The sequence below is a fragment of the Anabas testudineus genome, chromosome 9 (genome assembly GCF_900324465.2).
Source record: "Anabas testudineus chromosome 9, fAnaTes1.2, whole genome shotgun sequence".
NCBI classification, from domain to species: Eukaryota; Metazoa; Chordata; class Actinopteri; order Anabantiformes; family Anabantidae; genus Anabas; species Anabas testudineus.
Window position 1 is genome coordinate 24,595,985 of NC_046618.1, and position 24,626 is coordinate 24,620,610.

General features: G+C 40.2%; 3 protein-coding genes across 6 annotated transcripts; 2 read left to right on the forward strand and 1 right to left on the reverse strand.

Annotated features, from left to right (window-relative positions):
* The first annotated feature begins 1,339 nt into the window (after positions 1-1,339).
* On the forward strand, positions 1,340-11,438 carry LOC113150109 (ankyrin repeat domain-containing protein 26-like). Its single transcript, XM_026342498.1, has 6 exons — positions 1,340-1,468; positions 2,290-2,351; positions 6,783-6,839; positions 7,011-7,655; positions 7,986-9,179; positions 9,290-11,438. The coding sequence occupies exons 2-6, from the start codon at positions 2,333-2,335 to the stop codon at positions 11,356-11,358; spliced, it is 3,984 nt and encodes a 1,327-aa protein (XP_026198283.1). The 5' UTR covers positions 1,340-1,468; positions 2,290-2,332; the 3' UTR covers positions 11,359-11,438.
* Positions 11,439-13,374: 1,936 nt separating this feature from the next.
* LOC113150062 (GTPase IMAP family member 8-like) lies at positions 13,375-18,502 on the forward strand. Of its 4 annotated transcripts, XM_026342444.1 has the most exons (5): positions 13,375-13,743; positions 13,910-14,016; positions 14,152-14,223; positions 14,534-14,593; positions 15,022-18,502. In XM_026342444.1, exons 1-5 carry the CDS (start codon positions 13,655-13,657, stop codon positions 17,388-17,390), a joined length of 2,697 nt encoding a protein of 898 aa, XP_026198229.1. In that variant the 5' UTR covers positions 13,375-13,654; the 3' UTR covers positions 17,391-18,502. The 4 variants fall into 4 exon arrangements, with proteins under 4 accessions (XP_026198229.1, XP_026198232.1, XP_026198230.1 ...); XM_026342447.1 differs by lacking the exon at positions 13,910-14,016 and having other exon boundaries at positions 13,380-13,743; positions 15,022-18,501; XM_026342445.1 differs by lacking the exon at positions 13,910-14,016 and having other exon boundaries at positions 13,655-13,743; positions 14,147-14,223; positions 15,022-18,501.
* Positions 18,503-20,028: 1,526 nt separating this feature from the next.
* Positions 20,029-23,756, reverse strand: LOC113150083 (actin, cytoplasmic 1-like). The gene is made up of 9 exons (XM_026342473.1): positions 23,643-23,756; positions 22,331-22,455; positions 22,125-22,253; positions 21,816-21,926; positions 21,599-21,683; positions 21,246-21,407; positions 20,952-21,143; positions 20,685-20,866; positions 20,029-20,577 (listed from the first exon to the last, which is right to left on the reverse strand). The coding sequence occupies exons 2-9, from the start codon at positions 22,451-22,453 to the stop codon at positions 20,434-20,436; spliced, it is 1,128 nt and encodes a 375-aa protein (XP_026198258.1). The 5' UTR covers positions 22,454-22,455; positions 23,643-23,756; the 3' UTR covers positions 20,029-20,433.
* Between the last annotated feature and the right edge of the window lie 870 nt (positions 23,757-24,626).

A 24,626-nucleotide genomic window follows, 5' to 3' on the forward strand; every position in this document is an offset into this window, starting at 1 on the left:
GAAGAGGAACAGAGTCCAGAGAGTCTCATGATTGTTCTGATAGGGAAGACTGGCTGTGGAAAGAGTTCTTCAGGAAACACTATTCTAGGAAGAAAAGAGTTTAAAGCTGAACTAAGTCAAATATCAGTCACTAAACAACGTCAGAAAGAACAGAGTGAAGTTAACGAATCAGAAAACTTTACCATCGTTCTTTTTACCAGAGGAGATTCACTGGTGGAGGAGGAACAGTCTATTGATGAGTACATTCAAAAGGAATGTGATGAGTCATTTAAGAAGTTGATCAGTGGGAGACAAAGAGGGGAAAACACAACTACTAGCATATATAGTCGACATTGGGTGTTGTTGCAGAAGCTACAAAGTTCACAGCTGTTCACAATTATAGACCTAGTTGTGAAACAGAATGATGGAGACAGTTTGAGCTGTGATGTATCTGAAGTAAATAATCTAAATACTGTCTTGAATGAGTTAAATACAAACAACTGTTTTGTCTTTGCAGCTGTCTGAGGTGGTTTAGTACCTACAACCAGCTCAAACAGCTGCAATGAAACATGAAATAAACTTGAATATGACTCTTGAACCTATTAAATCTGTCACGGTGCTGTTATTTAAGGTGTTCAGTCTCTAACCAGGGAGCAGGTTGGAGTTTTTCTCTCTGTGTCAGAATCCTTGTTGAATTATTAACAGGTCCCTCAAACAGCACATCCATTTCCTCACACTGTAAAATCATTAAATGTCCATTTCCTTGACAGTGTATCTGAGTGATATGCAGTAAACACAGGTATACATTAATATACTAGTACACACAAAGTACTGTGAATGTGTCATTTACAGGTTTCTGTTGTCATCTAGTGGCCAAATAAAAAACGACAGCCTGCTCTGTTTCATATGGAAACACCCAGTTCTCCAATTTAGAAATAATATGGCAGCATGTTAAATAACACTGATACAAGTTTGTCTGCTTCAATAAATCTGGACCACAAATGATCAACCAGACGATAAGATCAACTCCAACAGCAGAGATTCAGTGAGTATTAGATGATTCTGTTAAAACAAACCTTCACACATGCTCAAGAAATTACATTAGAAAAGAACCACATTTCTACACTACAGCAACAGCAGGATCTAAAATCAAAAGTCAGCTGTAAGCACAGTACATTTAAATATTTCAATGCATGTAAATAAATCACATCAACACTGAACCTCTCTCGTGTATATTCAGCGTAGCTTCCAGCAGATGGCGCTTTATCATCGACCAGTAAACGCCCTTTTAATAATGATTCTGCAAGTTGGATTTTCTGGAAGATACAAACACTCAGACATCACCTGGGATTAAGTTTATCTTGTGTCGTCAGATCTACTGTTGAATATGTGGAAACATGTGAACAGCTGCTGCAAACTGACACCAAACGTTTTACTTTTACTTTTAACTCGGAGCAGTGATCAGTGATGGCGCAACAGGAATAAATCGGTGAGTAAACTTGAACAAACTCTAATCATTACTTCAACATCCAGACGTTAGAATAAAGCCAGTGTCAGTGATCAGACTGTAGATGGATCAACAGACCGTCAGGAGTTGATATGAAACATGTTCACTTCACTGACAAGTCGTTTTTACAGACTGAAAACTTATGAGGAAAAAAGCAGAAGAGTTGGAGTCAGTTTGTGATGTGTTACGTTTCAAATCAAACCATCATCGATTGTTTCTTCTATTTTCATTCTAATCTGATCTGTTATGATATAATCCTGTTAATCTTTAATTACAACTTTGTTAACACTTTCTCCCGAAACTTCACTTTTATTTCTCAGTTTGTCGAAGTATTTGGTTCCTGATTCATCCCATTAAATTACACCGTAAACCACAGGTTGTATTATAAAGTGCTAACGATCAGTTGAATTAGATACTAACATTAGTGTTTACTCAGTTTGTCCAACTGGGAGTCAGTTCATATTTGCTTCTTGATGTTTTCATTCTTATCTCGACTTCAGTAAAACTCCTCCCAGACCAGAGGACACAAACATTCACTATTTGTCCAAAGACACACAGTTACTGTACTTTTGTAAAAGAGAGATTTCAAGTTGTTCAGAAGTTTAATTTTCAGAATTTAATGTAAAAACATGTTTTCACTTTTTCTTTGTGGGTTATTTTTCAGAAAGATGAAGAAGAATTAAAACATTAATTGTTTGTGAAGAGACTGTTCGTCACCTCAGCACTATTGAATAGAGACGTGTGTGTGTTTTGAGTTCATCATATTAAAATCTAACTTCTTTTTATTCTTCCCTCTGTTGCAGTTGAATCAGCTTCAGTACCAGCTGATGTCAGCAGAGTGACATCATGGCGTCTGCAGCACCAGGTGAGTCCAGGTTTACACACTGTCTTCTGTCACTGTCCACACATTACACCTGTTATAAATGAACTCTTAATATACTCTTCAGATGTTTAATGAGTTTCTGAGTTAAATCTTTACTTGAACAGAATCATGTAATTAATAGTTGTCTTAAGTTAGAATAAAATTCTGAAAGTAACAGTTGAAAAACTCATCACGTTATTTGATATTTATCAGTTTTTGGATTTTCCTTCCTCACTTTGACCTTTATGCTTTGCAGCTGTACTGATGGAGCAATTTAACCTTTTTTTAATAAATCTAATTAATTGATTTTGGCTAGAAGACTGAAACCTAAACCACAAAAACAGATTCTCTGCTACATGTGAAGTTTAGTTCTGTGGCACCTGATTTTATATAGAGGTTTTTATTTATTTCATGATCCAGTTGCTTCAACCAATTATTGTTAATCATTTTCACAATTTTAAAAGACTCATCCAGAGCCCTCAAACACCATCAACGTCCTGACAGTACACTTGACTTTACTTTGCATTTTTATGCCTCTGGGCCTCAGCAGCTCTGCCCCAAGAGACATAACTATTAAAAAATAATAAAAGTATCGATGATAGGGCGATTTCATCTGGTCTAAGTTTAACAGTTACAGGCTGCTTGTATTTATGCAGCAGACTTACAGAGGAACAACTTCAGCTGTTTCTTCATGTTCAGCAACATGTCCATGAAAATTCAGCCGGCTACACTTCACTATTTAGTTGTTTATAAGATAAGATAAACGTTTATTCATCCCACAGTGGGACAGGGCAGAGAATGTGCATTTTACGGCAACATTCCAAAATGAAAATAAACAAAACAAAAAAAAAAAAAAAAAAGTGATAAAAATATTTTACATATGTACACAATCATACAAGCAATTGCACCATGGGTCACATGGTGCAAGGGAGAAAAGACCTTGATCTAGAAATAGCTCCACTGGCACCAGTCCACAAAGTTCAGGATCAGTTCCCTGTATTCCCTGTCATTGTCATCCGTGAGCAGGCAGAGTCTTCAGAGAACTTCTGCAGGTGACAGGATGCTGAACTGAACATGAAGTCTGCAGTGTAAACAGTGAACAGAAACGTTCCCTGCAGAGCCCCTGTGTTGCAGACAACCATGTCAGACTCACAGTCTTGAGCCCTCACACACTGTAGTCGGTTTGAGAGGTAGTCCAATATCCAGGTAGAAGAGATGTTGGTCCACCCCCATGTCTACCAACTTATCCTTCAGGAGTGTAGGTTGGGTGGTGTTAAAAGCACTGGAGAAGTAAAAAACATGACTCTCACAGTGCTGCCAGCCTTATTCAGATGTGATAGAGCCAAGAGAGTCATTTGGGCGAGATGTCTTTGGCACTGGCACCAAGCAGGATGTCTTCCAAAGCTGTGGCACCTTCCCTAGCTTCAGGCTCAGACCAAACATGTACAGCAGTGTGCTGCACAGTTCGTCTGCACATGTTTTAAGCAGCCTGGAGATGATGCCGTCTGGGCCTGCAGCCTTCCTTGCCTTGGTCCTGCTGAGCTCCTTCCTCATCTGGGTCTTTGTGAGGGGCAGTATGGGGTGAGTGGAGAGAGGGCTGAGGGCCGTGTAGAGAGAGTTAGTTGTTGTTGGAACAACTCACTGTGGGGGCAGAAACTGGGGATTGCAGCAGGGGAAACTGGGTGGGGGCAGGTGCGGTCAGCTAGTCAACTCTATTTTAGAGTAGAGTAGTGCATTTATTTGCAGTGAGAGATGATATTTGATGATTTAGTCAGACATTATAGAAATGATAGAAAGTATTGAATGGTTGTTTTGCCCAAGCAATGTTTAATAAAATATCAAGTGAAAAATACAATTTTAAACATATTTTACACCATTTAAGTATGTGTTGATGACTGACACCTAAAATCATCAGGGTGGAGGGGGCAAGAGAGTTGCCCTTTTTTCAGGTTTGGGGAACATACCTAAACCTAATAACTAAACACAACAGGAATTCAGTTCAAAGGGGAACAACAAGTCACTGCTACTGAGGCAGACAAAAACACGTGAAAACTGACAGTCAAGCAAGGGGCAAAGCTGAGGCAAAGTCCAGGTTTGAATGAGCTCCAAACACAAGAAGAGGCAGGTGGCTGGAAAACAGGATGAAACACTGACAAGTTCGCAGGGAGGAGCTTAAATAGAAGGTGAAACCACAGGTGAAAGAGATCAGGCAATCAGGGCAGAGGAGAGAGGAGAGAGACAGGTGATACAAGATAAGCAATCAGAGTGAACAGAGGAGAGACAGAACAGAAATGGAGCATTTATAGCAGAGACAGAAAATAATTGGAGAAAACAGAGTGACACAAAAAGCAATTGATGAAGAGCAAGAGAGAAACCCAGGCAGGGACTGGAAGGAAAGTCAAAATAAAAGCAAGGACCAGTAATGTGGGACAGGATCATGACAGGTAGTTCAGTTCAGTGGCCCTATGATGTCACATGTACATATTCAGAATCAGTGTTATGAGTTCACCTGACCTGCTCCATCATGCAGATTCCACCAAATGACAGAGACCTTAAGCTTTGTCTGAATAATTAACATTACTCTGTTTCCACATTCAGTGTTTTCCTTTACTTATTATCTGTTGGAAATTCAATTCAATTTAATTCAATTCAGTTTTATTAGTATAGCACCAATTCACAACAGCAGGCATCTTAAGGCACTTTACAGTGCAAGGTTTAAGACCTTATAGAGTATAATTATGCAAAAAATTACATAGAAAACCCAACCCATTTGAGCAAGCTTTAGGCAACAGTGGAGAGGAAAGAAGGAACCTCCAGCAGAACCAGGTTCATAGTGGGCGGCCATCTGCCTTGACCGGTTGGGGTAAGCGGAAAGAAAAGAGAGAAAGGAAATAAGACAACAAGCAGCAAGAACATTGGGCAGGTCAACTGGATTCTGGGGATAACAGCTCCAAGATCGAGGATACCTGCAGAAAATTACAGAGAGAGGGAGACAGAGAGGAGGAAACACAACTACAGGAGAGAGAAGACACAAAGTTAATGATGTGCAATGGTGGCATTTGCATTGATACAGGAGAAAGGAGAGAGGAGAGGAGCTCAGTTTATCAGTAGAGTTCCCCCAGCAGACTAAGCTATAGCAGCAGAACTAAGAGATGGTTCAGAGTCACCTGATTCATCTCTAACTATAATCTTTATAAAAAAGGAAAGTTTTAAGTCTAGTCTTAAATGTAGAGACGGTGTCTGCCTCCAGAACCTGAACTGGGAGCTGGTTCCACAGGAGAGGGGCTTGATAGCTAAAGGCTTTGCCTCCCATTCTACATTTGGAAACTCTAGGAACCACAAGTAAACCTGCAGTCTGAGAACGGAGAGTTCTGCTTGGAAGATAAGGAACTATGAGGTCTTTAAGATAAGATGGAGCCTGATTATTAAGGGATTTATAAGTGAGGAGAAGAATTTTAAATTCAATTCTGGATTTAACAGGGAGCCAATGGAGAGAAGCTAACGTAGGAGAAATATGATCTCTCTTGCTAATTCCAGTCAGAACTCTGGCTGCAGCATTTTGGATTAACTGGAGGCTTTTTAAGGAGTTATTGGGACATCCTATTAATAATGAATTACAATAGTCCAGTCTGGAAGTAACAAATGCATGGACTAGTTTTTCAGCATCACTTTGGGACAGGATGCTCCTAATTTTAACTTAACCTAATGTTTCTCAGGTGAGAAAAGGCAGTTCTAGAGATTTCTTTTATGTATGAAGTAAAGGAGATATCCTGGTCAAAGATAACTCCAAGATTTCTTACAGTATTACTTGAGGCCAATACTAAGTCATCAATGGTGAGAACGTGATTAGACATAGTGTCTCTGAGATTTCCCCTCACAAAATAACCTCTGTCTTGTCTGGATTTAAGAGAAGGAAATTGGAGGACATCCAGGCCTTTATGTCTTTTAAGCAGCTTGAAGTTTGACTAATTGATTAGTTTCTCCTGGTTTCATAGATAAGTATAGCTGGGTATCATCTGCATAACAATGGACATTTATAGAGTGTTTCCTAATAATATTGCCAAAGGTGGAGATATATAGAGTGAAAAGAATCGGTCCAAGCACAGATCCCTGTGGAACTCCATAGCTAACTTTGCTGTGCATGGAAGACTCATCATTAACATGTACAAACTGGAATCTATCTGATAGATATGATTTAAACCAATCTAGTGCTGTTCCTTTGATTCCAATGACATGTTCCAGTCTGTGTAATAAAATGTTGTGATCTATAGTGTCACAACATTTTGTGACACCAGACATCAGAGGAGACTTAAATCAAATCATTGTCAATGAAGACGCCAGTAATCTTGGATCATTTTAATGATTTTAGAGAACATTAGAGAACAGATGTGGACAGAATAAAAAAAGTATTTGTCTCTTTGTGTATTTTCACAGTCAGAGATGATGAACAACCCAGGAAACGTAGACACAGCATCGACCTTCCACCTCTCAGTGAGTCAAACTGAACAGTTTGTTTTGTTGATCTGAAATTAGAATATTTAACAGTGGAATGTCTCAAAATGTCTGATTTAAACAACTAAAAAAATATATTTATCAATATGTCACATTAATGTATTCTCTGTATTATAATGACTTTAATTATAGAAATAATTTTGTTTTCAGTGTCTGAGCTGAGGGTTGTTCTGCTGGGGAACAGCTGGTCTGATCAAAGAGAAGTGTTGAACTGTTTACTTGGACAAACTGTGTTCAACACTGAAAAAGCACCAGACCACTGTCTGAGGGTCAGTGAACTGACTGAGGACAAAGAAATAGTTCTCATCAACACCCCAGATCTGCTGCATCCTGAAATCTCTGAAGACAAACTGACAGAACTTGTAGAAAACTGTGTGAGACTCTCTGCTCCTGGACCTCATGTGTTCCTGCTGGTTCTACAGCCTGAAGACTTCACTGAGTTACAATCAAAGAGGCTACGATCAATCCTTGAACTCTTTGGTGATCGATCATTTGATCATTCACTGGTGCTGATATCAACACCCAGAGAGGAGAGTTCAGGTTCCACAGTAAAATACCTGCAGCATCATCTGTTAGGAGACATTATGAGGAAATGTAGACACAAGATGTTGTGGAAGAAAAACCTTGAACGTCCAGACTTGTTAAAGATCATGGAGCAGATTGTGGAAGAGAACGATGGAGATCACGTGAGCTGTGATGTATTTGAGGACGTGAAGTCTGATTTATCCAGTGATCATGAAAGTCTGAAAGAAGAAGGAGCAGCCAGTGTTAAAGTGGATCCTGTTGAACCTGTTGGTAAGTTCAAGAATATTCTTATCATGTGAAGACAAATGATGAAGTTTGAACATTAGATCAAGAATCAGACAGATTTTCAATCCTACATTTAAAGGACTGAAGTCTATCTGGGATCCTGCAAAAACTGTTTTTGACTGTTAGACACCTCACTCGTTATTAACACATAAGAAATGTGATAAAAATATAACAGACATATTGTAATTAATGGTCATTAATTCCTGTAAAAATAGCAGTAAATATTAAAATTAAATGTGGCAAATGAGTAGAGTGGAATGAGACTATATTTAATCTTTAAGGCAATATTCAAACTTATTTATTTATTTTTTACAGCACATGGACTCAGGATTGTGATGTTTGGGAAACAAGATGATAAAAAAACAACAATGGGAAACTTCATCACTGGGACAAAAGAGTTTTCTACACTAAAATTCACTTCACATAAACACTGTGTGTCTGCCAGTGTGGAGTGGAGAGGAAAACCAGTAACAGTAGTAAAAACTCCAGACATGTTCAGTCTGTCTGTGGAAGCAGTGAGAGAAGAGATGAAGAACTGTGTGACTCTTTGTTCTCCTGGACCAAATGTTCTGCTGCTGTTAGTGAAACCTTCTGATTTCACTGAGGAGAACAGAAAAACACTGAAGTTCATCCTGAGTTTGTTTGATCCAGATGCTTTTAAATACTCAATGGTCGTCATCACACATGAGGAGGATGAAACCAGCTGCTCTGTCAGTCAGCTTCTCAAAGACTGTGGAGGACGAAAATACAGCGTTGTTGAAATCAACCATAAAATGTTTATGGAGAAAATTTACACCATTGTGCATAACAACAAAGCTACCTTCCTCACTTTCACTGAAGACACTCCAAGACCACAATATAAAGCCATCAAACCAGCTTTAAACCTGGTTCTGTGTGGTAGAAGAGGAGCAGGGAAGTCTTCAGCAGCCAAGAACATTTTAGGTCAGACAGAGCTTCATTCAGTCTCCAACTCATCAGAGTGTGTTAAGAATCAGGGAGAGGTGTGTGGACGTTGGGTTTCCCTGGTGGAGCTGCCTGCCTTGTATGGAAAACCTCAGGAGACAGTGATGGAGGAATCATTCAGGTGTATCTCCCTCTGTGATCCTGAGGGGGTCCATGCCTTCATCCTGGTCCTACCTGTGGGTCCCCTCACTGATGAAGACAAGGGAGAGTTAGAGACCATCCAGAACACATTCAGCTCTATAGTCAATGACTTCACCATGATTCTGTTCACTGTGGAGTCAGATCCTACAGATCCAGCTGTTGTTAACTTTGTAAGAAGAGACAGAGACATCCAGGAGCTCTGTCAGAGCTGTGGAGGAAGATATGTTGTTGTCAACATCAAGGACAGGAAGCAGATCTCTGATATGTTGGAGACTGTGAAAAAAATGAGACCAAGTGAGAATAAACCACTCTGCTTTACCACAGAAACATTTGCACATGTCCAGATAAAGAAGATCATACAACAACAGACTGAACTTGACAGTTTGATAAACAAAAGTGCGATCTGTAAGTAATTAAATCTTTTTCATCAATAATATTGTCCCACATTACACTGTTATACCTATATACTGCAACAACTGTGAACATTTTAATACTATTTTTCTTTTACGTTTCAGGTGATGAAGAGGAGCAGAGTCCAGAGAGTCTCAGGATTGTGCTGATAGGAAAAACTGGCAGTGGAAAGAGTTCTTCAGGAAACACTATTCTAGGAAGAAAAGAGTTTAAAGCTGAACTAAGTCAAACATCAGTCACTAAACAATGTCAGAAAGCTGAGAGTGAAGTTAACGGTCGTCCTGTTGTTGTGGTCGACACTCCTGGTCTGTTTGATTCAACCTTGTCCAAAGAAGAAGTTAATGATGAGATGGTGAAATGTATCAGTCTTCTGGCTCCAGGACCACATGTCTTCCTGTTGGTGTTACAGATTGGTCGACTCACACCAGAGGAAAAGAAGACACTGAAACTCATCAAGAAAGTGTTTGGAAAGAACTCTGAAAATTTCACCATCATTCTTTTTACCAGAGGAGACGACCTGGAGCATGAGGAGCTGTCAATTGAAGAATACATCAAAACAAAATGTGATGATTCTTTTAAGAAGTTGATCAGTGACTGTGGAGGAAGATACCATGTGTTTAATAACTATGATAAAATCAACCATGCACAAGTCGGTGAACTGCTCAATAAGATCGAGATAATGGTGAAGAAAAATGGAGGCAGCTACTTCACTAATGAGATGCTGCAAGAAGCTGAAGCAGCAATAAAGAAAGAAATGGAGAAAATCCTGAAGGAGAAAGAAGAAGAAATGAAGAGAGAGAGAGAAGAACTGGAAAGAAAATATGAGGAAGAAATAAAAGAAATGCAAAGAAGAATAGAAGAACAGAAGGCAGAAAATGAAAAAGAGAGAAAACTGAGGGATGAACAACTCAAGGAAATGGAGGAAAACATAAAGAGGGAGAATGAACAGAGGAAAAAAGAACAAAACATCAGAGAAGAAGAAGACAGGAAGAACAGAAAACAGGAAGAAATTCAACAACAGGAGTTGGAACAAAAAATTACAGAGCTGGAAGAAAAAATAAGATCAGAATTAGAATCAAAGGAAAGTTCTCACAAAGAGCTGAAGGAGACGAGAGAACAGATGAGACAACAACAAGAGGCCTGGGAGAAAGAAAGAAAAGAACTGAAGGAGAAATGGAAACAAGAAGATGAACAGAGACAAGAGACCGTTAGGAGGCTGGAAGAAGAATACGAACGGGAAAGACGAAGATCAGAAGAGGAAAGAGAAGAAGAAGACAGAATTAGGAAGGAGCAGGAGGAGAAGGAGAGGAAAGAGTTAGAGGAAAACTTAAAGAAAGAAATGGAGAATATGAAGAAGAAGTATGAAGAGAAGGCCAGAAAGAAAGCGGAGGAGTTCAATGAATTCAAAGAGAAAACAGAAAAGGACTTTGGAGCTCAGATTGAGGAAGTGAAGCGTCTGAAGCAGCAACATGAGAACGAGATGAAGGAGAAACAGGACGAGTATAAAAGGTTAATTGATCTGTCAGATACCAAAGAAAAGACCCTGAAACAACGTTTGGATGAACTGCAGGACAAACATAAAGAAGAACTGACTGATTTGATTCTGTTACTTCTGATTCAAAAGAAAGAAAACAGGAACAAACTGAAGACAATGCAGGAAAAACACAGGAGAGAGATGGATAGTCTGATAAAAGAGCTTTCAACTGAAAACAAAAGAAAAGTGAAAAAACAGCTGGAAGAATTAAAGAAGAAACAAACGCAAGAAATAAAAAACCTGGAAAAGGGAAACAAAGAAACTCAGAGAATAAGAAAGACTGAACTGTCCATCAAACATATACAAGAAAAACACGAGTTAAAAATGAAACTTTTGATCGAACATCAGGAAACTGAGAAAGAAGAAATCAAAGAGTTACAGAAACAACAGGAGCAAAAACTGAATGAATTCAAACAAAAACTTATAAAAGAAAATGAAAAAAATGAGAAAGAGAAAATAGAAGAACTGCAGAAGAAACATGAACAAGAGATGAATGAACTGAAAAAACAACTGACCGAACATGAAGACACTGACAGAGAAGAACTGGAGGAGCTGCAGAAGAAACATGAAGAAGAAATCAGTGGGTTGAAAGAGAAACTTTTGACCCCAGAGGAGGAAACATCCTGTAAAATATCATGAGGAAACACTATTTTTAATGTAGTATAAACACAAAGAGTCCTGTCTTCATCTTTGATGGACTGTCTTGTTACCATGGTTACAGATATTATTGTGACAGAGTTTATGAAACTGTTGGTGTTTTAGTTTGTTTTAGTCCAGTCGTCATTTCTAAACTGTTTAAACTCTGTGCTAACCTGCTACCTGTAGCTGTAGCTGCTCTTTACCTGCAGTTAGACTCTCTACAGTGAACAGCTGGGTTGCATCAGTTACCTTGACCTGTATTATTTTCACTGGTTTTAGTATTTTGTATGTTCAGTTTAACTGACATTATATTTGTTATCTTGACTTTATTCATTTTTTTTTCCTGACGAGACATCGTTACAAGAAATAGTTTTTGTTCCCAATCCACAATCTGTACATGTGTCCTTATGTTCATTTGAAGAAATAAAGTTAAACTAGCTCTGAACTGAATTGAACATAATGAATGAGTGTTTATTTTGAGCGTCTGAGGAGAGAAACTGCTGCTGATCTTTGTCCACCACTGCTCAGATTACTGAACTGGACAAATACAGAAAACAGCTCACAGCTTTGTCATATTGCTGATGAATAATGTAAAAGTCTTAACAGAGGGGAATAAAATATTAGACTTTTTAATTCATTCCACAGATCAGATTATTATTAGCTAACAAATACAATTCAAACGAATCAGTTAACATTTAACCGCTGACTGTCTAAGTGGTTTCCAGCAAACAACGTGAGCTACATAGATAATTAGAAACTTTTTGGAGAAAACCTGGGCTGATTAGAAGAGATGGCATCCATCTCACTTTAGATGCTGCGTCTCTATTCTCTAGTAGAGTTTATTAGGAGACCTAAACCCTGACATCTCAGAATGGAGCCAAGGATACAGAGACGCAGTCTTACACACCTTTCTGATCATTTAATAGTTTTTCCCCAAAACCCTCTTTTATCTGACCACTTTTTAATAACATTTGAATTTACTGTACTAAACTTTACTTCACCTAAGAATAAATATCACTAAAGTAAATGTTCATCTGAAAATGTTGAGAAATTTAAGGAACTGATTCCATCTTTTATATGAGTGCCTAGTTCAAACACAGAGGAGGGCAGTCATCCTAATGTTACTCCAGCACAATTTGAATGTCTTCTTGATAGTACTGCAGCCTCACTCCAAACAATACTCAATAATTTTGCTCCTCTTAAAAAGAAGCTAGTGAATCCGAGGAAGTTAGCTCCATGCTACAATTCACAAATCTGTAGCTTAAAGCAGAGATCTCGTAAGCTGGAAAGAAGGTGGTGTTCCACCAATTTAGATGAATATTGCCTGGAAAGAGAGTTTAATAATATATATATTTTAAAAAAAGCCCTCCGTAAAGCTAAAACTTCATATTACTCCTCATTAATAGAGGCAAATAAGAACAACTCTAGGTTTCTTTTCAGCACTGTAGCCAGGCTGACGAAGACTCATAGCTCTGTTGAGCTTAGTATTCCCTCACCTCTCAGCAGCAATGACTTCATGAATTTCTTTACAAATAAAATCACAACTATTAGAGAAAAAATTGATCAGATCCTCCCTGCATATGGTATGGATGGTTTCGTATGTACAATAGCTCTAGATTCATTTGTGGGACATCACTCGTACTTAGACTGCTTCCTCCCCGTAGATCATTCTGAATTAATTTCAGTAATTAATTTCTTTAAACCATCAACATGTCTCTTAGATCCCATCCTGACTAGACTCCTCAAAGATGTTTTACCTTTGATCAGCACGTCCAAATTAGATCAGATCAGATGAATCTATCTTTACAAATAGGCTACGTACCACAGGCTTTTAAGGTTGCTGTAGTCAAACCTCTACTCAAAAAGCCTACTCTGGACTCAGGGTTTTAGTAATTATAGACCAGTATCTAATCTGCCCTTTATCTCTAAAATTCTTGAAAGACAGTTTCTAAGCGATTATGTGACCACCTGCGCAGGAATAAAGATTTCCTGTCAGGATTTAGACTTTAGAGTACATCATAGTACAGAAACAGCACAGCCGGTAGAGAAACCACTGACTCCAACAAGCCTAATAAAGATATTCACCTTTTTCATTCTCTTAAAAAGTGGTTTCTTGTTTTGTCCACCGTCTGTCCCAGTCATCTGCTCCACCTGTCTTGTCCAGCAGGTGGAGCTTTAACTAATGAAGTCTGTTTAAATAAAGATCAAGCTGCGTAAAACGTTTTACTTAAGTTAGGTTGTTTTTCTCATCCCTCCAGTTCATTTAATGTTTTAACACGGATATTTCTGAATGTAAATGGATAAAAGCTGCGAACTGAGAGAAACCTCTGAAACGTCTTCACTTTCGTTTTCATGTCTCGGCGAAGACGCAGCAACAATCAGCTGGTGAGTAAAACTGATCTGAGTAAATACAGAAAAACAGAGATCAGACCTGGACGAGGACCAGCACACCTGTTGTTCCACCTGTTGTTCCACCTGTTGTTCCACCTGTTGTTCCACCTGTTGTTCAGTATTTTAAACAGATAAGCTGCTTCTCGTTGTCGTGGTCCAGGTTCAAACTTCAGGCCTGTTACACAGCAGCTCGTAAAACAACCTGTGGATTTACTTCTACTACTCTGTGTACATACTGTATAGTATCACTACTGCTGGTTTCTGGAGGTTTGTGCAGTATTACTACTAGTTACTACAGTATTGTTGCAGTATGTCGATAGGATTATTTGTGTTTGTGTGTGAGTATCCTGCAGACTGAAGTTTGAACCACCATGCTGTGTGTTTGAATCTTTTAAAGAGCAGCTGCTGGTCTCCAGTTGGATTCTGCTGCTGTGATCCTGCACAGTAATAACATGGCAGCTACAGCAGCACCTGGTGAGTTCAGTCATATTCATGGTCATTCATGCTGAAGTGTTTGAATGTTGAGGCCTCCTGTGTGAGTTCCTCCTGTCAGTTATAATATAAAATATCCACCACCAGATGGGGACACAGTATTTATCTTTAGATGGCAGATTACTGGGATTGTACTTCCTGCTGCGGAGATGAGTGTGTGTCTACTTCAGACTGATTTCACAGCTGCTTGTGATTTAGTGACTTTAGTTACTTATCGTTCGAGTCATTGTCTCATTCCTGGTGTTAATGGTGTATTTGTATGACTGAAAGTGATTTTTCTGTTTTATTACAGAAGAAAACAAACAGGGCCCTTTGAGACGCAACAGCAGCCTTACGTGGCTTCCGCCATCAAGTGAGTTCAGTTTATTTTATTTGGTCCGGACCAAAAGAATGTATCTAAATTGTGGTATGTGTAGATCCTCAGTCCTCCAGGCGAAGTTATCTGGATGTTGGTCACACCTCTGCCGATCCCTCCTACCCCCTAAAGTGAGCCAACCTGGTGGATGAATGAATTGGGCCTGATCTCTCTGGGAATGTTCACTCTATAAATGTTAGATTGGGACAGCTGTGGGTCAGCAGTAGAGAACACTCACCTTCTCAACATGGTACAGATCCTGATGGGCAGCTCTGTTATCTGAGTTTTTTAGGTACTTTAGGTGATAAAGCAACATGAGGACCTGTCTTTCTAATTAATCTGTTACACTGAACATGTGGAGGATTTGTTATTAGTTTATTTCATCCTGTTCAGTTCATTCTTCTAATTGAGTGTTGTTTTTCCAGTGTCTGAGCTGAAGGTTGTTCTGCTGGGAAACAACTGGTCTGAGAGGAGCTCAGTGGGAAACCTCATGCTGGGAGAGACCAGGTTCAGTGCTGAGGAAGAACTAGACTATTGTATGAGAGTCACAGGAGAATTTAAAGAGAAAGAAATAGTTCTCATCAACACTCCAGATCTGCTGCTTCCTGATATCTCTGAAGACAAACTGAGAAAATATGTAGAAAACTGCATGAGTCTCTCTGCTCCTGGACCTCATGTGTTCCTGCTGGTTCTACAGCCTGAAGACTTCACTGAAGAACAGAAACTGAGACTCTGCAGAGTCCTTCAACTCTTTGGTGATCGATCATTTGATCAATCACTAGTCCTGATATCAACACCCAGAAAAGAGAGTTCAAGTGAAAACTACATGAACCATCCACCTTTAAAAGACATAATTGAAAAGTGTAGTTACACATTGTTGAAGCAGAAGAACCTTGAACGCAGAGAACTGTTAACAAACCTGGGGCAGAAAATTATAAAGAGCTGTGATAAATATGAGCAGGACGATACAGGACTAACCATGTCACCAATACGAAAACTCATCAAACCAGCTTTAAACCTGGTTCTGTGTGGTAGAAGCGGAGCAGTGAAGACTTCAGCAGCCAAGACCATTTTAGGTCAGACAGAGCTTCATTCAGTCTCCAACTCATCAGAGTGTGTTAAGAATCAGGGAGAGGTGTGTGGACGTTGGGTTTCCCTGGTGGAGCTGCCTGCCTTGAATGGAAAACCTCAGGAGACAGTGATGGAGGAATCATTCAGGTGTATCTCCCTCTGTGATCCTGAGGGGGTCCATGCCTTCATCCTGGTCCTACCTGTGGGTCCCTTCACTGATGAAGACAAGGGAGAGTTAGAGACCATCCAGAACACATTCAGCTCTATAGTCAATGACTTCACCATGATTCTGTTCACTGTGGAGTCAGATCCTACAGATCCAGCTGTTGTTAACTTTGTAAGAAGAGACAGAGACATCCAGGAGCTCTGTCAGAGCTGTGGAGGAAGATATGTTGTTGTCAACATCAAGGACAGGAAGCAGATCTCTGAGATGCTGGACACTGTGGATGAAATGAATCAAGGATTGAGATGCTTCACAAAGGACATGTTCACCGAGGTTCAGATTAAAAAGGTTTCTGAACTCGAAGCTAAACTGCAGGACATGAAACAAAGAAATATGGGAGGTGATGAATGTCTGAGCAGAGAGCCTCTCAGGATGGTGCTGATTGGGAAGACTGGCAGCGGGAAGAGTTCAACAGCAAACACTATTTTAGGCACAAAGCATTTCCAACCCAGAATCGCCCCGAAGCCTCCAATCAAGTCCTGTGAGAAAGCAACTGGAGAAACTGATGGACGACCTGTTGCTTTGGTCAACACCCCTGCACTGTTTGATCCGACAGCGTCTGATGAATTCCAACAAGAGATTAAAAAATGCATCAACATGTTGTCTCCTGGACCTCACGTCTTCTTACTGGTGCTGCAACTTGGACATTTTACACAGGAGGAAAAAGAATCTGTGGAACTGATGAAAAAATACTTTGGCAAGAAATCCCAGCATTTCACCATCATCATCTTCACCAGAGGAGATGAACTGGGCACTGAATCATTTGAGAGTTATCTCATACGATGTCCTGACTTTGTGAAGCAGCTAATAAATGACTGTGGAGGAAGATATCTGGTCTTTAACAACAGAGACGAGACGAACCGCACACAGGTCTGTGACCTACTGAAAAAGGTTGAGACCATGGTGAAGGAAAATGGAGGCAGCTGCTACAACAGTGAGATGTTTGATCACACAGATGAATTTGAAAGAATTATAAAAGAGAAGGAGGAAAATATAAAGAGAAAGGAGGAAGATTTGAAAACACTGAAAAAGAGAGTTGATGAAAGAGAAAAACAGCTGAAGGAAAAAGACGACTGCATCAAACAGGAGCGAGAGGAGAGAAAGAAACAACAGGTGGAAGACGAAAAGAGACGGAAACGACAAGAAGAAGCTGTGAAACACGAGTGGAAACAGAAACTGGACGCTTCAGAGAGAACAGTTCAACTCGAAAGAGAACAAAGAGAAGGAGCTGAGAAGAAGCTGGAGCAGTGTAGGAAAGAGATGAGGAGAGATCGAGAAGCTTGGGATAAAGAAAAGAAGGACATGTGGGAACGAGCGCATCAGGACCTCAGACAGAACCTGGAGGAGGAGAAGAGCAGCTACAGGAAGCTGCAGGACGAGTATCACCACAAGAGGAGAAAATGGTCATATTGTTTCTTTGGGATGTCGCTGTTTCTGTTATTTTTATTATATCACTTTATCATGAGTTATACATATACAGAAAACTACAGAGGGCTCTAAGACAAACAGGCTGCAGTTTAATATTCAGTCTCATTTTATATTACAGATAATATTTATCTATCTGTGAGAGCTGTGTGAAAAAGCAGCATTTATTTTTTTGAATAATATTCAACCCCAATTCCAAACAAGTTGGGATATAGTGTAAAATCTACATAAAAACAAAATGCAACTCTTATTTTATTTAATATCAGCTGATTGAACGGTGAAAATTTAAGTTTCATTTTAATTCCTCACTCTTTTCTCCTTACTGACCACAAAACGTTTTAGTTAAATCTGATCCTCTAATGTAACACTGCCAAACATTTAGTCAGTTTTGATGTGAGAATGTTGATTTATTGTTTTCTTTTTTCTCTTCTGGTTTACTTGACGGTTAATTCAATAATTTGCGAGAGAACACATAAATTTATAAGTGACCACGTTTTCACACTTTATTCTCTTAGTGAATGAAAGTTGTAAAGCTGGAACATCACAGCTCTATGTAAAAACGTTATGCAGGTTATTTCTTTTATACATGCAGAGATGTTTTATTGATAATTGCACAAATAACTAACTGTAACTGTATCATGATTCCAGTTAGTCTCTAACTTCACACTTAGGTTCACTGTGTTGTTCTGCAGTGTTTATAATGTGCTGACTGTTTTTAATGGAGGGAATCCGTGTTAAGTTTATTATAATAAAAAAATATATACTGTACTATATATATATATATATATATATATATATATAAATTTATGACCATGACCGATGTCAAACCATCTCCTCCACCTCATCATACTTACTTAGACTAACAGCTGAGGGACTGTCAGCAGTGTGAATGGGGGAAGTGATGGCTTTCTAGGTATCAGTTCTATATGAGGCTCAAACAAGAGATGGCAGCACTGCTCATCTGATTTTTAGCATGAGAGAGAGACTTCCTGTCCAGGAAAGAGCTTTAGGAAGTACCAGACTGAACTAGAGAAGTGGACTGAGTAAAGAAAAAAGGACGCCAGGTTTTAATGTCTGCATCACATCTGTGTTTGTGATTAATGCAACAAGTTGTGCAGGATCATGACGTTCACACTCATTAAAAGCTGAAGACAAACAGAGAAGCAGCTTGTGGTTTAAAAACATGTCTAAAAAGTCTTTGCAGCATTTTAAAAAACACCTCTTGGTCTGACACCTGATGAGTACAGTCAGATTTATTTATGTAATTAATAATAAATATCTGGGTCATCGTGTTTCCCTGCAGTAACTAAGCTGTAATGACAAATCTCCACCTGTAGGTGGAGCCACATCTGACAGTTGGTCCAGTTAGGTGCAGTCAGCTGATCTCAGACTGTGACAGTCCATCATCTCTGAAATCACTGTACAGTGAATCATTCACCAGACTAATAGTGTTTGATTCTCTTTAAATTAGCATTAAGAACATTATTTAACAAAGATCACATGATGGGAGGAGGAGGCATCAGTTTCACGTAGCCACATTAACCACACTGATCCATCACAACATGAAAACCACCTGTTACCGTTATGTGTTTTACTGACATGTGGTTTGGATTTTTAGATAGAACAAGTAATTTAATTAGAAGGAAATAGTTCTTATCAGCGCTCCAGGTCTGCTGCATCCCAACATCTCTGAAGTCAACTGAGCTGTTAACATGTACCAGCTATTATATTATGACCTACTGCAGGTTATTGAATGGCACTGTTAGCTCTCTCATGTAGCAGGCTGTACACACAGACTGGATTCACACAGTCACCTGAGCCCATGAATAACATAACATAGAGATAATTCAGTGTTTTTGTGAATGAAAATTCATCTTTTGAGCACTTTGAGCTCTAATACAGAATGGGCCAACACTCCTTTTAAAACAGGTTCTTTCCTCATCCATTCTTCAGACCCATCATTTGGTCTTTTCATCACATCGATACAGTTTAATCTGTTTTCTAATCAGTCCAGAAAACTTTGTTCATGGTTTTTTGTGGCTTCCAACCAGGTCATCTGATCCTTTCTGATGATGAAGTCTTGTGACACCTTCTCTCTTGCTCTATGCAGAGTGTTGATGCACCCATCGCTTGAATTATTCTCCAACAATCCTTTGTCATCATTTCCTCAGCCGGCCCTGGTTATTGCTCAGTTCACCAGTGGTTTATTTTAATATTACAAATTGTTGCATTGCCCAGGTCTAATATTTGTACTGCATCTGATTGTAATATTCTTAGATTTTAAAATGCCAATATTTTCCCCCCTAGCCTGCTCTGTGGTTTTTATGGTTTCAAAAAATTATATTTGTAGTGCCAATACTTTCAGGAGACCGTTTGTCCTGAAGAACCTTCACAGGTAGTTAATAGTATAAATAATGACTTTTTAAAAAAAATAGGCCTATGAAGATGTATTTTTCCATTGTACTTAGTGTGGAAGTAACTTAATTACACCTGATCCTAGAATAGTCAAAGTAATGCTTCTTAAAAAGCTTAGTAGTGGACATTTCCATTTACCCACAAAAGAGAAAAAACTCCCAAAAATGGAGTAAAATGCACCGATTGTGTTTAAATAATTTCTGTACTTTAAGCAGAAGTGTTTCCTTCATCTTCTCTCAAAGCCTCTGCACATCAATCCATTAAGTAACCAAGCAGTAAATTACGACAGTACAACAGCTGTAAACAAATGTGGGCATTTTATTGACAAGTATAAACACTCCTGAAAAGCACTGATACAGCTCAACTGACAAATGGGAAAAGCTGAAAAGTGACGTGCCGTTTATTGCACCATTGTTCAAGAGGGGAAGAGATATACAGTGATAATACTGTTTGTTTTCTTTGATCAGTAGTTTATCACCAGGAGCAAAAGCTGTGAGCAGAATTAGACTAATGTTTAGAAATGTTTCAAAATGTTTAGCTTCAGTTAGTTGCTGATGTTCATTAAAATGTGAAGTTGACTCATCTCACAACTTGAAGTCTGTTCACACTAAGACAAACCACAGACCTTTCCAGGCAACTGGAACAGTTGAAAAGCATCTTTAGTTTCTCTGCTGGAGCAGAGGACGACGATGACGTGGAGCTTTTAGAAGCACTTGCGGTGGACGATGGAGGGGCCGGACTCATCGTACTCCTGTTTGCTGATCCACATCTGCTGGAAGGTGGAGAGGGAGGCCAGGATGGAGCCACCGATCCAGACAGAGTACTTCCTCTCTGGGGGAGCGATGATCTAAAGGTGATGAGAGAAAACAGGTGAGACATGAGTTGATGGTCCACAATGTTGGAATGAGATCTACAGTAACCGTTTGAGAGAGTCAGCATTTAGTCTAGCTGTACCTTGATTTTCATGGTTTGTGGGGCCAGGGATGTGATCTCCTTCTGCATACGGTCAGCGATGCCAGGGTACATGGTGGTGCCACCAGACAGCACAGTGTTGGCGTACAGGTCCTTACGGATGTCCACGTCGCACTTCATGATGCTGTTGTAGGTTGTCTCGTGAATACCGGCGGACTCCATTCCTGATTAGAAGAGAGACTTTAGTGACAAATTCATCTTTATGGCTTCATGTAAATCCTGATGTTAGTGTTCATGCAGGGAACAAACCGAGGAATGAAGGCTGGAAGAGCGCCTCGGGGCAACGGAACCTCTCATTGCCGATGGTGATGACCTGTCCATCAGGAAGCTCGTAGCTCTTCTCCAGGGTGGAGGAGGAAGCTGCTGTGTGCATCTCCTGCTCGAAGTCCAGAGCCACGTAGCAGAGCTTCTCCTTGATGTCACGAACAATCTCACGCTCGGCTGGAGTTCAGATTAAAGATTTAGTTACAAAATGGGACTCCAAAAATAAACTATAAAATTAGAAGCTGAAGCCATTTGCTCTAATCGAGACTCTGTATGTACCAGTGGTGGTGAAGCTGTAGCCTCTCTCTGTGAGGATCTTCATCAGGTAGTCGGTCAGATCTCTACCAGCCAGGTCCAGACGGAGGATGGCGTGAGGCAGAGCGTAACCCTCGTAGATGGGCACAGTGTGGCTCACACCATCACCAGAGTCCATGACAATACCTGCATGACAAAAGTCAACCAATTACAAAAGAAACTGCTGAAGTCACTGATCTCAGTTCAACACCAAGGCCACTGCTGATGTTCCTCTAGTGACCACTAGATGCTGCTCAAGTGACTCTTCTAAAATGGGCTAAATTCTGTGTCTTGTAATGTTACAGCTTAGTTAACCAGGTTTGGGATCTTGTTCTCACCTGTGGTACGACCAGAGGCGTACAGTGACAGGACGGCCTGAATGGCCACATACATGGCAGGAGTGTTGAAGGTCTCAAACATGATCTGAAACAGACAAACATTTTTATATCAGTTTATGAGTTTAAACTCCATAGACACTAGCATCAAAAATTTTTTTGAAAACTGATATAAAACAGCAGGATCATCATTAAGAACAGTCTGAATATTTAAACTCACCTGTGTCATCTTCTCCCTGTTGGCTTTGGGGTTGAGGGGAGCCTCAGTCAGCAGGACTGGGTGCTCCTCAGGGGCGACACGGAGCTCATTGTAGAAGGTGTGATGCCAGATCTGCAGGAGAGGAGAGATGTTAGTTTGACTAAATTTATTTATCCAACAGTATGTAAAATATACTGTTATTTGCTGCAGACAGATGGTTGGATGTTCAGTCATGTTATTGAAATCCAACCATTCAGTGCAGTTTAACAACCTGATCAGTATCATGACTGGACTATTGAAGCTTCATGTCCACCTGTAAACTGTCCTCACCTTCTCCATGTCGTCCCAGTTGGTGACGATACCGTGCTCGATGGGGTACTTCAGGGTCAGGATGCCTCTCTTGCTCTGGGCTTCATCTCCCACGTAGCTGTCCTTCTGTCCCATTCCCACCATCACACCCTGAACAAACACATTTACAGTCAGTACACTGATGACAACAGTCAGTCCCAACAGACAGGGGGTGTTCGGGTTCTTACCTGGTGTCTGGGGCGACCAACGATGGATGGGAAGACGGCACGGGGGGCATCGTCTCCGGCAAAGCCGGCTTTGCACATGCCGGAGCCGTTGTCAACAACGAGAGCAGCAACTTCGTCATCCATGTCTGAAAGGAAACAGATTAAAGAAACGTTTATTACTCATTGCATCAAAACCCAAATACAGATCGCTTAGAACTCATTCATTTTATTAGAAAAAACAAAAGAAGTACAGTTAAAGCTAAACTTTAGTGCAAACAAACAAAACCCTGCTGTTTTTAAAGACTCCTGAAATAAAAGACTTTGCTCTAAATGAGTCAGAAGGTTCAGTTGATGTTGCAGCTCTTATGTAACCTCTAACGCTTGCTGCACTACAGCAGTTTCCCTTTGTCGAGTTCTGTGGGGCGACAGTGAAACTGGTTTTCCTTCTTCCTGCATCTTTTACTTTGTTCCTCCTCAGCAGGAATGACACTTGTTCGTGGGGCGGAGCAGTTCAAGTCATCCAACCAGCTCAGCTCTACGCTGTGACCTTCCCCTTTGCTTCGAACGTTTCGCAACATGTCGAGGCAGAACAGAAACCACTCCTGTTTAACAACTGCAGACCGTCTCTGCAGGATTAAAGTGCAATCAAAAGATTACACCTTACACCCTTTCTAACAGCCTCGTGTGGGATGAGTCAAGTGTGTCAAGGATCAGCTCATCAACGTATGAGCACAGTTTATTTGCTGAGGGAAGGAACAGGAAGTGCAGAAAGGAGCGGCTCTTCCTGCAGGACCTTCATCCTCGACTCATTCACTGACACATTAACTCGGCTTTAAACACATTAAACAAAAACCAATAAAGTCAGAAGCTGATTTTTAATTTGTTTAGACTGCTCTGATTCTACTGGATTAAAAGCCAGTTTCCAATTTAAACCTCTGATGGAGTCTGGTGTAGATTAGGATTTCCTCTTATTTTTCAGTTTTTGTAACTTCTGTGTATTTAACATTAAAACCAGTCGTAAAGGCTGAAAACACTGTTAAACTAAACAGTTACAGTTAAATCTGAGACAACTCCAGAAGTGTCTCCTTCTGTGGGATAATAAGAAACTTCTACATGAGCTGAACAAGTTTAATCTCTGTGTCAAACACAGAAACACCAGACACCGGATCCCTGTTTAGTTTAGGGCTGAAACCTGCTCGGATGTTTCCAGCATTGAATTTCTTCCACACATCCTGTCACCTGTTGTCAGGCCCAGCATTAAACCTCCTGCTGCACCGCGGTACTTTAAGAGATAAAACGACTTAAAGAGTCAGAAACCGTCGCTGCTTCTTACCTGTGCAGGTGAGTGTTGGGTGTGTCTGCAGGTGAAGTCCTCAGGTGTGGCTCTGCCCCAGCTCAGCTCGGTTAAAGTAGCATCAGCAGCCAAACGGCGCCGGTTTTATTTGCGTCCCGTGGGCTCCTCGCGTTGCCCATAAAAGGTAACGTTCTGCCAGCGGACGCTCTGATTGGTGCAGGTGAGCAAACGCGAACAGGTTGCCTCGGCTCGCGTCCTGATTGGCTGGAGCAGGCATCTGTCAGGGAGGGGGGAGGAGGGAGCGCGCGGGCTGCGGCATCCATTTCCGTCCCCGCAGGGTTCGCGCGTGAGGTGAGTCCATCAGAGCGGGAGAGCTGTGATTGGTCCGTCAGACCGGAAGTGTGGTGACAGACTGAAACTCTTCACAGGTGAGGAAATAAATTTATGACAAACCAAAGAACTGAATTAAACTTAACTAAACTTAACTTAAAGTTAAACTAAACCTGCACCTGAAATAAAACCAACAAGAGCTGAAGGTTGAAATAAAAACCAGCACGTTTCCAGGTGGTTCTGTTGAGTTTCTTCATGTTTGCTTCATGTTTATTATTCAGGGCTAAAACTCTGCACATCGATTCACTAAGTGAGATTTATTAAAGCACAAACAACTGCTCTGATTATTTCAACTCATCTGAACCTTTAAAACCTTTAAAACTTGTCCTTTATAAGTGGAGCAGAAATGTGTCCTGAGCTCCACAGTCCAGTCAAAACCTGTTGAACAGTTTTTGTTTCCAGCAGGAACCTGCTGAAAACAGACGCTCACATGTTGAAACAAACAGTTTCTTATTTCCACATCCAGCAGTTACAGAGCAGAACTGTGTTGGTGTCGGTCAACATTAACCCTGAAGGCCTGTTCTGTCTTTAAATCAAGAACGAAGGTCCAAACATACTTTAAGGTTTGTTTAAGAGGGTTTTCTCCAATAAGAAAAATAAAAGAACAACTGACTGAGACATGAAAATATTTAA